The sequence below is a fragment of the Gorilla gorilla genome, chromosome 10 (assembly GCF_029281585.2).
Source record: "Gorilla gorilla gorilla isolate KB3781 chromosome 10, NHGRI_mGorGor1-v2.1_pri, whole genome shotgun sequence".
NCBI classification, from domain to species: domain Eukaryota; kingdom Metazoa; phylum Chordata; class Mammalia; order Primates; family Hominidae; genus Gorilla; species Gorilla gorilla.
Window position 1 is genome coordinate 85,712,838 of NC_073234.2, and position 12,876 is coordinate 85,725,713.

At 39.0% G+C, this 12,876-nt stretch overlaps 1 protein-coding gene across 1 annotated transcript in view; it reads left to right on the plus strand.

Annotated features, from left to right (window-relative positions):
* KCNMB4 (potassium calcium-activated channel subfamily M regulatory beta subunit 4) overlaps positions 1-7,590 on the plus strand; it is a 67,946-nt gene extending 60,356 nt beyond the window's left edge. Inside the window, exon 3 of the mRNA XM_004053561.5 lies at positions 3,789-7,590. Within this exon, the coding sequence (XP_004053609.1) occupies positions 3,789-3,957 (169 nt within the window). The 3' untranslated portion in view covers positions 3,958-7,590. The remainder of the gene's footprint in view (positions 1-3,788) is intronic.
* Positions 7,591-12,876: the final 5,286 nt, after the last annotated feature.

The window sequence follows — 12,876 nt, forward strand, 5'->3', positions numbered from 1 at the left end:
TCAGTTTCTTCCATTATAAAGTGAAAATTAAAAATTACTTGAGCAAAGGGTCATTTTAAGGATCAAATGAGTCTGAATGTCCTACCACAGTACCGGGAGGATAGAAAGCACATAATAAATGCTGACTGTCATTATTATCACCACATATTTTCAAATCTTGACTCAGGGTAGTGCCAGTGCTTAGGGAAGTTTTTCTGTGGGTACCCACAGTATTTACTCTTCTTTTGTAGCCCTGACCCAGGGCTTAAAAGTGTTTTTCATTTGTGTTCCTGCATACTCCAAGAGAAATCTCTTGCTTGCTTTTTTGAAGTCCCTAGATATAGAGTAATTACCCCTGTTTTGCTTATTGTCCACATATTCTTGTCACCATCCTGGTTTTATTATGTCAGCTCCCATCATGCCATTTATCCAGTTTGCCACATGTGGCAAACAGTGATTATTTATAAAGAAATTATAGTTCATTCCCTACCATATAATTACGGCAAATTGAATTCTAAGCCCAAACCCCTTTGCAAATAGTTTTTGGCTAAACAATCTGAAAACTGCCTGCCTGATAAAATTGGAGGAAACTGAGACAGGGGAGTGCCTTCAATTAAGGCACTACAAGCCCAGTTTGAATGAGCTAGACTTTAATTAGGACACAAGAAGCAATTTAGAGATAATCTCACTAAATCAAAAAACTGAATGATGAGCGTGAGCATTACTGTGCAGAGAAATGTTTTTCCTGTTGAAGGAGATTATGGAGCACCTTAGAGCTGTAGGAAGTGGAAACGGACATGAATTATTTTTAAAGAAATGTGTACATTTATATATAACATTTGCACCTCAAAGAACGCTTTTGAAGTGATTACAAATTCAGTATAGCTAACTCGGAGGGACTGATGTTGTTTTGTCATTTAAGATATTAAAATAAAGTTTTACTCCAAGCGCTCTGGTAGGAGGTGGAATGCCAAGAAGTTTCTGAATAAAACAAATATCTGGGTCCAGCATTTTCCAGTTATTATTTTTCTCTCCTCCTCTTCTTTTTACTCACATTCTTTTTTGGTACATGTTCTTCAAACTGTGTTTCAGAAAATATGTATGATTCCCACCACTGTCATCTGGGCTATTTTTCTGGCTCAATTGCACAATATTGTGAAAGCATTCAACATCAGTTAAGAGTGACTGGAGTATGAATACAAACGAGGATCCACGCTGAAGCATTTTACTAGAAAATTAGTTGCAAAAACATATTACTTATGGAAATTACATGCACATTTATTAAAATAATGTTACAAAATCCAAGTCCCTCACCCTGAATCCTTTTTCTTTTTTTTAACATCAAAACCATTTTTTTTTTCTTTTGGAGGCAGGGTCTCACTCTGTCACCCAAGCTGGAGTGCAGCAGCTTGATCGTGGCTCACTGCAGCCTCGACCTCCTGGGCTCAAGAGATCTCCCACCTCAGCCTCACAAATAACTAGGTCTACAGGCATGTAGTTTTTTGTAGAGACAGGGTTTCGCTATGTTGCCCAGGCTGGTCTTGAACTCCTCATCTCAAGCATCCTGCCCGCCTCTGTCTCCCAAAGTGCTGGGATTACAGGCATGAGCCAGTACGCCCAGCCATCTTAACCATTTTAAAATGTACATTTCAGTGATACTAAGTAAAATTCACATTGTTGTGCACCCTTAGCCATTTTGATGAAGAATTTAAGACTCATTTTTGTATCAGTAGATTATGGAGGAGCATAATAGTCCTTCGCAGAAAGAAGGAAAGAGCAACCTGAGAGACAGCTTTTACCTTCCCTCACACTTAGGGAGAGGTTTTTTGACAGCTATGAGCACTGTACCTGGGAAAAGAATCACGGCAGTGCTGGGATGGGGATTTCAGACTCTTTATGATTCTGGCTATCCTGTGTCCTGACTCTTTTTTAGACCTCAGCCTTGACTTTTTTAGACTGTTTAGACAAGCATGAAGTTTCTTGAAAATTTGCATGGATAGTAAGGCTGCAACAGAGGCAGGCTCCTCTTTCTCAGTAGCAACATCTATTTGTAGAATAGCAGCAATGACAATGTCATAGCCCTAATGGGCCTTACAGAAGAAAAGAATGTATACATCAATATATACACATATACTAATGGTAGCACAAGTCTTGGAGATAATTTAGTGCTATAAGAATTCCAAAAAAAGGCAATTTCTGAAAGCTGGGATGATTGTTGCCTAATTGTTAAAATGACTCTGCGTTTACTTAATATAAATTTTATTTGAAATACTATGAAATAAAACATCAATAGAAATCTTGTATTATGTGCAAAATTTGAAATTACACTGTGCATCAAAGGAAAAAATGCAAGGATTTTGTAATTTCAAAGCCAGTCTGTAAAACTATTTATGTTAATGGCACATGATAGCTCCACTATAAGTAAAAAGAAATACCCAACACCCTTTGTCAATCTTCAGGGAAAATGGGTTCTGAATTATGAGAGCTGTGACTAATGAGTGATTTTCAGGAATGCATTTCTGTGTTAGATGCACTGCCCTTGTGCTCTGAAGGCTTTGATGTTCTTAAGGGCAGTTGGACTCATTATTCTGCATTATTTTCATTTTTTTTCTGGAGGAAACATAGCTACTCTAGTGTAACAGGGCAAACCTTGTGGATGAAATGGAAATATCTTACAAAATGTAAACCTCTTGTATTAAAAAGTTAAAATTCCGGCCGGGTGCGGTGACTCACGCCTGTAACGCCAGCACTTTGGGAGGCCGAGGAGGGCGGATCACGAGGTGAGGAGATCGAGACCATCCTGGCTAACATGGTGAAACCCCGTCTCTACTAAAAATACAAAAAAATTAGCTGGACGTGGTGGCGGGCGCCTGTAGTCCCAGCTACTCAGGAGGCTGAGGCAGGAGAATGGCGTGAACCTGGGAGGCGGAGCTTGCAGTGAGCCAAGATGGCACCACTGCACTCCAGCCTGGGTGACAGAGTGAGACTCCATCTCAAAAAAAAAAAAAGAAAAAAGTTAGATTTCCAGGATCTCTTTCTAATGGCCAAAGATTAGAGATCATGGCTTGTGGAGCACATCTCATCTTCACTTTCTGTGAATGGGACCAATGCAGGAATTGAAAAATAGAGCCTCACATTGACAAGACAGAAATCTATTGCTAGGACTTTGCGAGATTTATTAAGAAAGTGGTCAGTGTTTTAAAATGATGGCTAATTTCACCCAGAAGCATGGAAAAAGGCACTCATTCAGCCATTGTCTGCTTATTAATAAAAACCTGTAGCTTACATAGTGAAGCTGAGTTGCCCTGAGAATTACACCAGCTGTCTTTCTGACTAAATTCAAGCAGTGGCTTTAACTGACCTTTTTTTTTTTTTTATCTGAATTAAGATCATTTGGGCCACACCTATGAGCTGAGGTCTAGTTCAGATTTGTTGGAGAATGTTCACCCATCAGTAATTTTTTGACTGATTCAAGCCCCTTGACCAATGGACATTAGAGGATGAATGAGAAAGTGGAATACATTAAGTAACTTAGAATGAAGAAAAATCATAGCATAAGAGATACATTTTTGACACTTTGTAACATGTAAATTATAATTAATACATACATTTGCACCAATTACTTGACTCAGGAGCTCGAAACTTTCTGTAATGGGTTTGAAGCACAAAAATACAGTGTTTATAGTCAGAGTGCAGCCTTTACTTTCAATAATGGTTATGGAAAGCAAGTTTGGCTTTAGGTTGTAAAGACTTTTTCAGTGCCAAGGCATTTGACTGCCCTTTCTTTCTTATTCTCCATTGTCTTGCAGACCAGACGATGTGCTTCTGCATCGCACTCATGATGAGATTGTCCTCCTGCATTGCTTCCTCTGGCCCCTGGTGACATTTGTGGTGGGCGTTCTCATTGTGGTCCTGACCATCTGTGCCAAGAGCTTGGCGGTCAAGGCGGAAGCCATGAAGAAGCGCAAGTTCTCTTAAAGGGGAAGGAGGCTTGTAGAAAGCAAAGCACAGAAGCTGTACTCATCGGCACGCGTCCACCTGCGGAACCTGTGTTTCCTGGCGCAGGAGATGGACAGGGCCACGACAGGGCTCTGAGAGGCTCATCCCTCAGTGGCAACAGAAACAGGCACAACTGGAAGACTTGGAACCTCAAAGCTTGTATTCCATCTGCTGTAGCAATGGCTAAAGGGTCAAGCTCTTAGCTGTATGGAGTAACTATTTCAGAAAACCCTATAAGAAGTTCATTTTCTTTCAAAAGTAACAGTATATTATTTGTACAGTGTAGTATACAAACCATTATGATTTATGCTACTTAAAAATATTAAAATAGAGTGGTCTGTGTTATTTTCTATTTCCTTTTTTATGCTTAGAACACCAGGGTTTAAAAAAAAAAAAAAGGTGAGGACATCTGGGTCTCATTTGCTTCTGCTAGGTTAAACTTTTACTTGACAACAAGGATTCCTGCTGAAGTCTGAACCTTACTGTGTAACCCTCAGTTTCCACTATTAAAGAGTATCTTTTGACGTCTGCTTGGAAAATGAATAGTATACTGGTAACTCAGTCTCCAGTCACTTCTGTGTCTCTTAAGCAAGAGATTCTAAAAGATTGGGAAAACATATCCTCCAACACCTGCCTTTGCCTAACCATTATTTTTCACCAGATTACTTCTTAAGAGAGGGAGGTGATTCTGAAGAAGGCTTCTATCTCAAAAAGCACTGGGCTTCCTTATTCATCTGTTCTTGTTTTTGATGGAGTTAAAAAAATTTGTGTGCAATACAATATACATGATGTGAAGGACACTCTTCAGCTTAGTGAAACGCTGTTTTCATTTTTTTTTTTTTTGTAGGTCAGAAAAAAACAACAAAATCAGTTCAAGCATTTTTTTTTCTTTGTCCTTGCCTTGATGTTATGAGTATTAAAACCAGGAGGATTGCTGCCATTGTGCAGTTTGCTTGGACAAACCTGGAGATGCAACCCAGCTCACATCATTGCTACTGATGAGCTTTCTGTGCCTTTATCAAAAGTTGATTGAGAAGACCATATTTCTTTGTATCTTTTTATAAACTCAAATTCCAAGTATCAAATCGCAGGTCTCAGTGAACATCAAACCTATTTACTACATAGAATCAAACCTTTGTTTAGGTGAGATGTACATCGTTAGTGGAGGAAAAACTGACAACATAATTTCATTTGTTTTCTTCTGATACTCTTCAGACATGCCTCTATTAGAATAAAGGTAAACTGGAATTTAAAGACAAGTTCCCCTCAGTTATTTCCACGGAGCTGTAATATGTGTATATGGAATGATGGTTTCCTGACCTTTAGTCCACATACCAATGTTTTCTTTTTTCTTTTTTTTCTTTTTTTTTTTTTTGAGATGGTGTCTCACTCTGTTGCCTGGCTGGAGTGCAGTGGCACGATCTCGGCTCACTGCAATCTCCACCTCCTGGGTTCAAGTCATTCCCCTGCCTCAGCCTCCCGAGTAGCTGGGACTACAGGCACGCACCACCACGCCTGGCTAATTTTTTTGTATTTTTAGTAGAGACGGGGTTTCACCGTGTTAGCCAGGATGGTCTCAATCTCCTGACCTTGTGATCTGCCCACCTCACCTCCCAAAGTGCTGGGATTACAGGCCAATGTTTTCTTAATCTTAGAATGTGAATAACTGAAAATCATAGTCTGTGGAAAGGTGTTGAATTGAGTATAATCTTCTTCTGTTTATTTTTGTGTTTTGTTTTTTTAACAGATGGGGATCTTGCTATGTTGCCCAGGATGGAGTGCAGTAGCTATTCACAGGTGTGATCATAGCACACTGCAGCCTCAAGCTCCTGGGCTCAAGCGATCCCCCTCCCTCAGCCTCCCAAGTATCTGGGGTTACTGGTGTGCACCACCGTGCTTGGCTCCAATAATTTTTTTTCTAATTCAAAAGTTACAGTTTCACTGTGAAAAAGGCCTTGAACACACTATTTATGACATCTTTTGAGGCAGCTCCAGTGCCTTGACTTCAATCCCAGTTTCCGGTTGCAGCATCCTTGTTGTCTTAGCAACACAGTGAACTATTCTGAAGCATAGAGTAACACGAAACTGGGAGTCCGAGAAATAATCATCTCTGCATCACATTATGGGAGACGAAGTCTGCTTTATCCATTTTATCTTTATTCAGTTGTCTATGATTAATTGATTACAGAGTAGTAGATTAGAATAGTGCATGGATATACATTTGTGTTGAAAAAGGGAAGTTGATATATATCAATCTTAGTTTTCATTTATCAGTTTGATACTCATGCATTTACACTAAACGCTTCCATTTATCCTGAAAAAGTATATGCAACTGTATTCTGTAGGTTGATTTTTGGAAAAGGGGAGAAGCACACTGAATTCATAAGGTCACATGTAGTCTTAAGGTCTTACTTGCTTACAGCCAATTAAATTTGAAGCACCTTATTTATACTTGTTAAAGGTAAAACCCAAAAGAACAAGCAGAGGACATTTTAAGGTCATAAAAGGTAAATAAGCTTACCTTCTTAATGTTTTCATTCTCTTTTTGTATAAATCAGAAAATGATCTAAACTGCTGTAACAAAGAGACCCCAAAATATGATGGCTCATGTAAGATAATTTATTTTTTTCTCACATAGCAATCCAGAAGTAGCTTCATTTCACAAGGTATTCAAGGGATATAGGAGTCATCTACCTTGTTAGTTCTCTTAATACCCAAGGGTATTGTTCTTTCCATGGTCAAAGCTGGCTCAAGACTTCCTAGCCTGTGAAAAAAGAAGAAGGTGGAGCAAGCCATTTCCTTTTTAGGAAATTACAGCCATCACTTCTGCCCACAGTCCATTCATTAATACTTACTATATAGCTATACCTAGCTTCAAGAAAGGCTGGGACGTGTCTCTAACTAGATGGACATGTGCCCTACTAAAACTCCAGGGAAAGGGTTCTATTACTAAAGCTAAAAAGAGGGGAATGAATACTAAAGACAAAAATGATAGCAGCCAATGGCCCATGCCGTGATAATCTGCTGAGCAGGCATGATGGAGATCCCTTGCCCAGCAGAAAGTGTTCCTTGGTGAAATCATGAATCTGCTATCTAGGAGAAACTCCCTTGTCCATTGTCTTCTGTGGCCACTAGTTTGACCTCTAGGAAAGTCTTGCTCGTCAGCTTCTGTGGCCCCGTCTGAAACTTTTGAGGGACATCACAGCTTTTGCAGCCCCTGCTTGCTGGTGCAGACTTTTAGACCTAGATTGCCTTAGAGACTGAAAAATATACGCTTTTATAGGCTGGGGTTTTAGTTCATTTGACTGTAGTAAAGACTTCAATGCCGTTTTTAATGTTTGACTGCTGACATCTTTCAAGACTCACCTTTCCCTTCTCCCTTATGCTGCACATCTGGGCAAGCTGATGGAAGCATGGGTGTCTCCTCCTTTGGCCCCAGCAGGAAGTTCAAATCACGCAAGCCCTGGCATGCATGCAGGAAGCTTCACCCCAGCCTCACACTCTAAGACGGATAAAAGCCAAACCAATTAAGCCGTTTCTCGACCCTCCTGGGAGCCTGCCCTATCTCCCTGGAAAGTCTCAGTATGTGAGTAATAAACCTTTTTATACCCATTTCTTGTGTGTGTGGCATTATCAGTCTCAGCATCCGAACTGAATTCGTGGTAATTTTCTATGAATTTTGGGAGGAAGAAGTTCACTTGACATCTTAAGGGTCATCATAGCATTGGTGACATCATTTTATCAAAAATACTAGAGGTTTCTGGTTCATTTGCTTTCAGTCAGTTCATGTGAAAGTAGCCATAGCCAAAGAGCTGTTCTAGTTATAGTTCTTTAAGCCAGCAATGTGTTATTTATTAGTCACTGTGCTTGGCCCATACCTCTGTCCCTCAAATTAATGGCAACCATCTTGAAGTCTTCTCCAACAATGAGTTTAAGTGGTGATGCAACATTCTTCATCTGATCTTTTCTGCTGAAATGACTCCCATTGTCTGACCAGTAACACAATGGAGACTTTTTTTTTTTTTTTTTTTTTGAGACGGAGGCTTGCTCTGTCACTCAGACTGGAATGCAGTGGCGTAATCTCGGCTCACTGCAATGCCTGCCTCCCGGTTCAAGCAATTTTCTTGCCTCAGCCTCCTGAGTAACTGAGATTACAGGCTTCTGCTGGCTAATTTTTGTATTTTTTAGTAAAGACAGGGTTTCACTATGTTGGCCAGGTTGATCGTGAACTCCCGACCTTTGGTGATCCCCCCATCTCGGCGTCCCAAAGTGCTGAGATTACAGGCGTGAGCCTCTGCGCCCAGCCACAGTGGTGACTATTGAACAAAACTGAATAATAGTCACATCTCCTGCTCACTTGAATGCAGAAGCAATTGTACTTCAGGGCATGGTGTTATCTACTTGCAAACTTTTTATTTTTTGATCTTACAGCAACTACTTTTGATAGTACCTCACTAAAAACATCAGCAAGGAGCCACCAATATACATTGACCACTCTGGTTCTAACTGCTTTCCCCATAGCTAGTCTGCCTTTCAAATTGTTGCTGGTGTCAGTTTTACCTAGTGATTGGTCAAAACATAACAAGGGTCTCTAGTTTTTCATCCTGCAATATCTGTTTCCACACTGCCGGTTGCCTGGCAACACAATACCAGAGCCACATATTTTAGATTTTTGTTATGATGGCACTTTTCCATTCCTATGTATCAGTCAGCTAGAGCTGCATAACAAATAGCAAAGACCGGGTGGCTTAAACAACCAAAATTTGTTTTTTAACAGTTCTGAGGGCCAAAAGTTCAAGGTCAAAGTGTTGGCAAGTTTGGTTTCTCCTGAGGCCTCTCTCCTTGGCTTGCAGATGGCTCCCTTCTTGCTGTGTCCTTACACTAGGTACTTGTGCCCCTAATGTCTCCCTGTGTGTTCCAGTGTTCTTTTATAAGGACACCAGTCTTATAAGATTAGGGCCCCTCTCTATGATTTCATTTAACCTTAATTATCTCCTGAAAGGCCCTATCTTCCAATATAGTTACATTGGGGCTTTGGCCTTCAACCTATAAATTTTGGGGGTCTACAACTTAGTCCATAATATTCTGGTACTGAATTTAAAACTGTTGGGGTGTAGGCTAAGCCACTGTAACAGAGAAACCCCCAAATACCGCAGTTCCAATAAGATAATTTATTTTCTTTCTTGTAGCCATCAGGAGGTAGCCCATGAAATTGTCCAGGGACTTATATTTATTCTACCATTATTTTTACTCTATTATTATTTTATATTATTATTATACTTATTCTACCATTTATTCTGCCATTCCCTAGAGTGTCCTCTTCATAGTGGTCAACCTGTGGGATGGAGAAGAGAAAAGTAAAGGGCAAGCACATACATTTGAATAAAATGAGATAGAAGTTGCACACATCAAGTTTGTATATTCTTTTGGTAAGAAATTAACTGCAGAGGAACGTCTTGCTGAGCAGCCATGCCTTCTAAAACCTGGGACAGAGATTTATTATTAAAATGAGGAAAGGGAGAATGAACGGGGGAGAAGATTATCAGTTCCTTCCTACATTCCTCTTCTATACATCTTACATTTTGTATTGAGTATGAGAAGAGACCTGAAATTTAGATGATTCTTTACATTTTTATTTATCTAAAATTGAAGTTTACCTAATTTAGTTTAATTTAATTATTTTACTGATTTAAATTAATCAGAATTTTCTTAAAAATCAGTAAAAGAAAAAAACGTAAGGGAAGCTTTGTTGCTTTGCAAAATAGGGAGATATTTCAGGAAGGTAAGGGGAGAGGTCTATCCTACAGTATGGAGTACAGAAGTGGGTCTTAGAGATAGCCAAGAGAGTTTGAAATATTCAAAGAATATGTACAATAGAATCTGTAGCCTTTTTTTAAAAAAAAATTAGAATTTCCATCTCTCTGAATGTATTCCAGTTGTAAAAAAAAAAGGTATTGAGTTTCCCATCATATGGAAGTTTTTAAAATTGTAGGAAATAAAATATTCAGAAGGCTACACAAGGTGTTAAAAAAGGGGACAGGGATATAATAGCTTACTAGCTTATTAGAATGAATTTGGTTCCTTATGAGGGATAATCTAGAGAAAAGAGGCATAGAATAAGAGCTTTGGAACCAAACAGTCTGAGTTTGAATCCCGGCTCTCCCTTTTGGCATCTGTGTGATCTTGGGCAAGCTACCTAATTTCTATTACAGCTTTGTTATCTCAACTGTAAAATGAGGCTGATATTGATATATCATTGGAGAGGACTAAATGAGACCATGCAAAATGTGTACTTGGCACAGTGCCTGATCCACAAATACTGATGATGATGATGATGATGATGGTGGTGGTGGTGATGATGGTGATAATAACAGTGATGATGATGGTAGTATAGCATTAGTGCAGCAAAAAGGAAAAATGAACTCAAAACTAATTTTTCCTAAAAATTTGTGCTTTTATTTATCAGATGCTTCTAACTTAGTCCCCACCAGTCTAAGATAGAACAATATTGGGATTTTCCTTTTCAGAAGTTCTATCATTGGCAAGTTGTTTTTATTTCCAGAACTCCAACTCAGAAGAAATCACCTCTGAATTCATTGTCTATTTAATAAAGTCAAGATTCTTCAAATTCTCCATTTTATTCAGTATTAAATAACTTTCAAAATATGGCTATCTTGAAAGTCTCCACTTCCTCATACTTAGCAATTTCCGGCATTATTTAAAAAAAAAAAAAATGTGTCTTCTCTTTGATGCAAAGCAATTACTGGGATACTTTCTTCTCAGAGAGGAAATCCAAAGAACATGATCCTTTCTGCCTGGTCCCTGTACAACATTGAAAACAACTGGGGTAATTTTTTATTAATGCATTTGTTAAAAAGATGCAACATTTCTATCTCCAAGAAGTTTGAAATATATAAAATGTATTCTGTGTCTCATTATCAGGTCTCTGACTCAGAGTAACTTTTACAAAGGTTTTTATCTTTTTTTCCCCTCTGTGCTTCCCAAAGCATGACTAATGAGGCTGATGAATGTCATCATAGGAGCGCCGCGTTTCTGGCAGGTAGAAAAAGATCACATTAGGGCTTGGACTTCCAAGTGACATCTAGAAGCAATGAGAAATTCAAACAAGACTACCCTGAGTCTATGCAGGAATTGGTAGTGTTTGAAATTTGGGAGAAATGTTTTAATTTTTGTGAAAGTCAGTGGGTTAAAGGTCAGAAATGTAACTACCTCCAGAGTTCTAGCATTCAGGGTAGTGAAGATGTGGTGAGAATTAATGAAATAAAATCAAGAAAGGAAAAACATACATGTTGGTGTCAGGAGATGTGTCTGGTTAAATGTCAGTTCTTGTTCACAGCAAGTAGAAATGTTCAGTCTTTCGGAGTCACTGCCAAAGGCACCATATACATTTCTCCACATCAGGAACCTGAGAATTGTTTTCTCTTTTCCCAATTCTACAAGGGTTTATAATTCACAGAACCGTGCAGGGATCGCTTTTGGACATTTGTCCGCTTTACCAGACAGCAGTTAATGAACTTGCATCTCTGCTTTAAGCTTAGGACACCTAGGTGAAAGCAGCCACTGCTGAATTAGTGTGTACTTCATTAGAAAACTAACGTGAGGAAGATTCCTGGTGGAAATATGGCAGTGGTTTCTGAGCCTGTGGGCTAGGCAGTGCTTAGTTAGAATCTCAGACCCTGATCCTCCCAGCTCACTCTACCCACAAAGAACAACATATACATATTTATTCTTCTGCCAGTGCTTGAAATCAAGCTTGATCAGCCATGGCAGTAGGATGGAAGGTGACCTAGAACAGACTATGGGAAAGTGAGAAGAGAGTCTCTGACTGGGATGATGTTGATGTGTTCTTGAGGATGTCTTTCTGCATACACCTAGCTGTCTGCAATTATCACTAAGGTGACCTAGAAAATACAGCCAAAGAAACACATACTGAATAGTTGTGGGGTATAGTACTATCCTGTTATCTGGTAAATATTAGATATATTTCTTCTCTATAGGATTTTCCATACATTACCATAATGGATGAGACCCATCCATTCTCTAGCTTTTCTGTGATCTCAGCTGTGATTACCGGATTATTATCTCTTGCCTTCCCCTGTTTCAAGCTCTGGATGTATATCACAGTAGCTCAGATGTATTCTTATGTCTCTGTCTCAAGCTTACTGATGGACGGAAATTACAATAACAGAGTAATGGGACAAAATATTCTCAGACAACATGGATAGGGAGCCATTTGCCTGGCTCAGATAATGTGTCCTTCTGAAAAGTTACCATATCAAACCATATAACAACCTTTTCCTAATACCTCAACATTTTCATTACACGCTCTGCAGTTCAGTTGCACTGTACTTTTCTCACGACCTTGAGCCTCTCTTCTCATCATGTTTCAATATCTGGTTCTTCTGATCCATCAGGTCTAAGCTTAAATATTGACTCTTTCCTGAAGTCCTTTGTATGTATGGTGATCTTATGTAAGCAGATTTCTCCTGTCATTCTCTCCTCTTCATGCCGCTTTCTTCTTTTCTAGTACTTTTAATTGCTTTATTTATTTATTTATTTGTGTACTTGTCCCTTACTTATCTCTCTTCCTAGTTCTAAGATTCATGAAGGTAGAACAATGTTGATGGGCTTTTTTTTCCACCACTGACACAGTGCCATATTTATGGAATGAATGAATGTCCTTCCCTGCCTTGGGAAATTTTATTCCACTTTCAAGGCCCAACCTCATCCCTTTATGCTTCCCTGAAGAATTAATCACTTCCTCCTCTGTGATCCCACAAAAATGTGTACATACATCTATCATTTTAAGAATTTAGCATGTATTACAATAATTTATCTTGTGTTATATGGCTAATTCACTGATTCTTTCTTACCTCT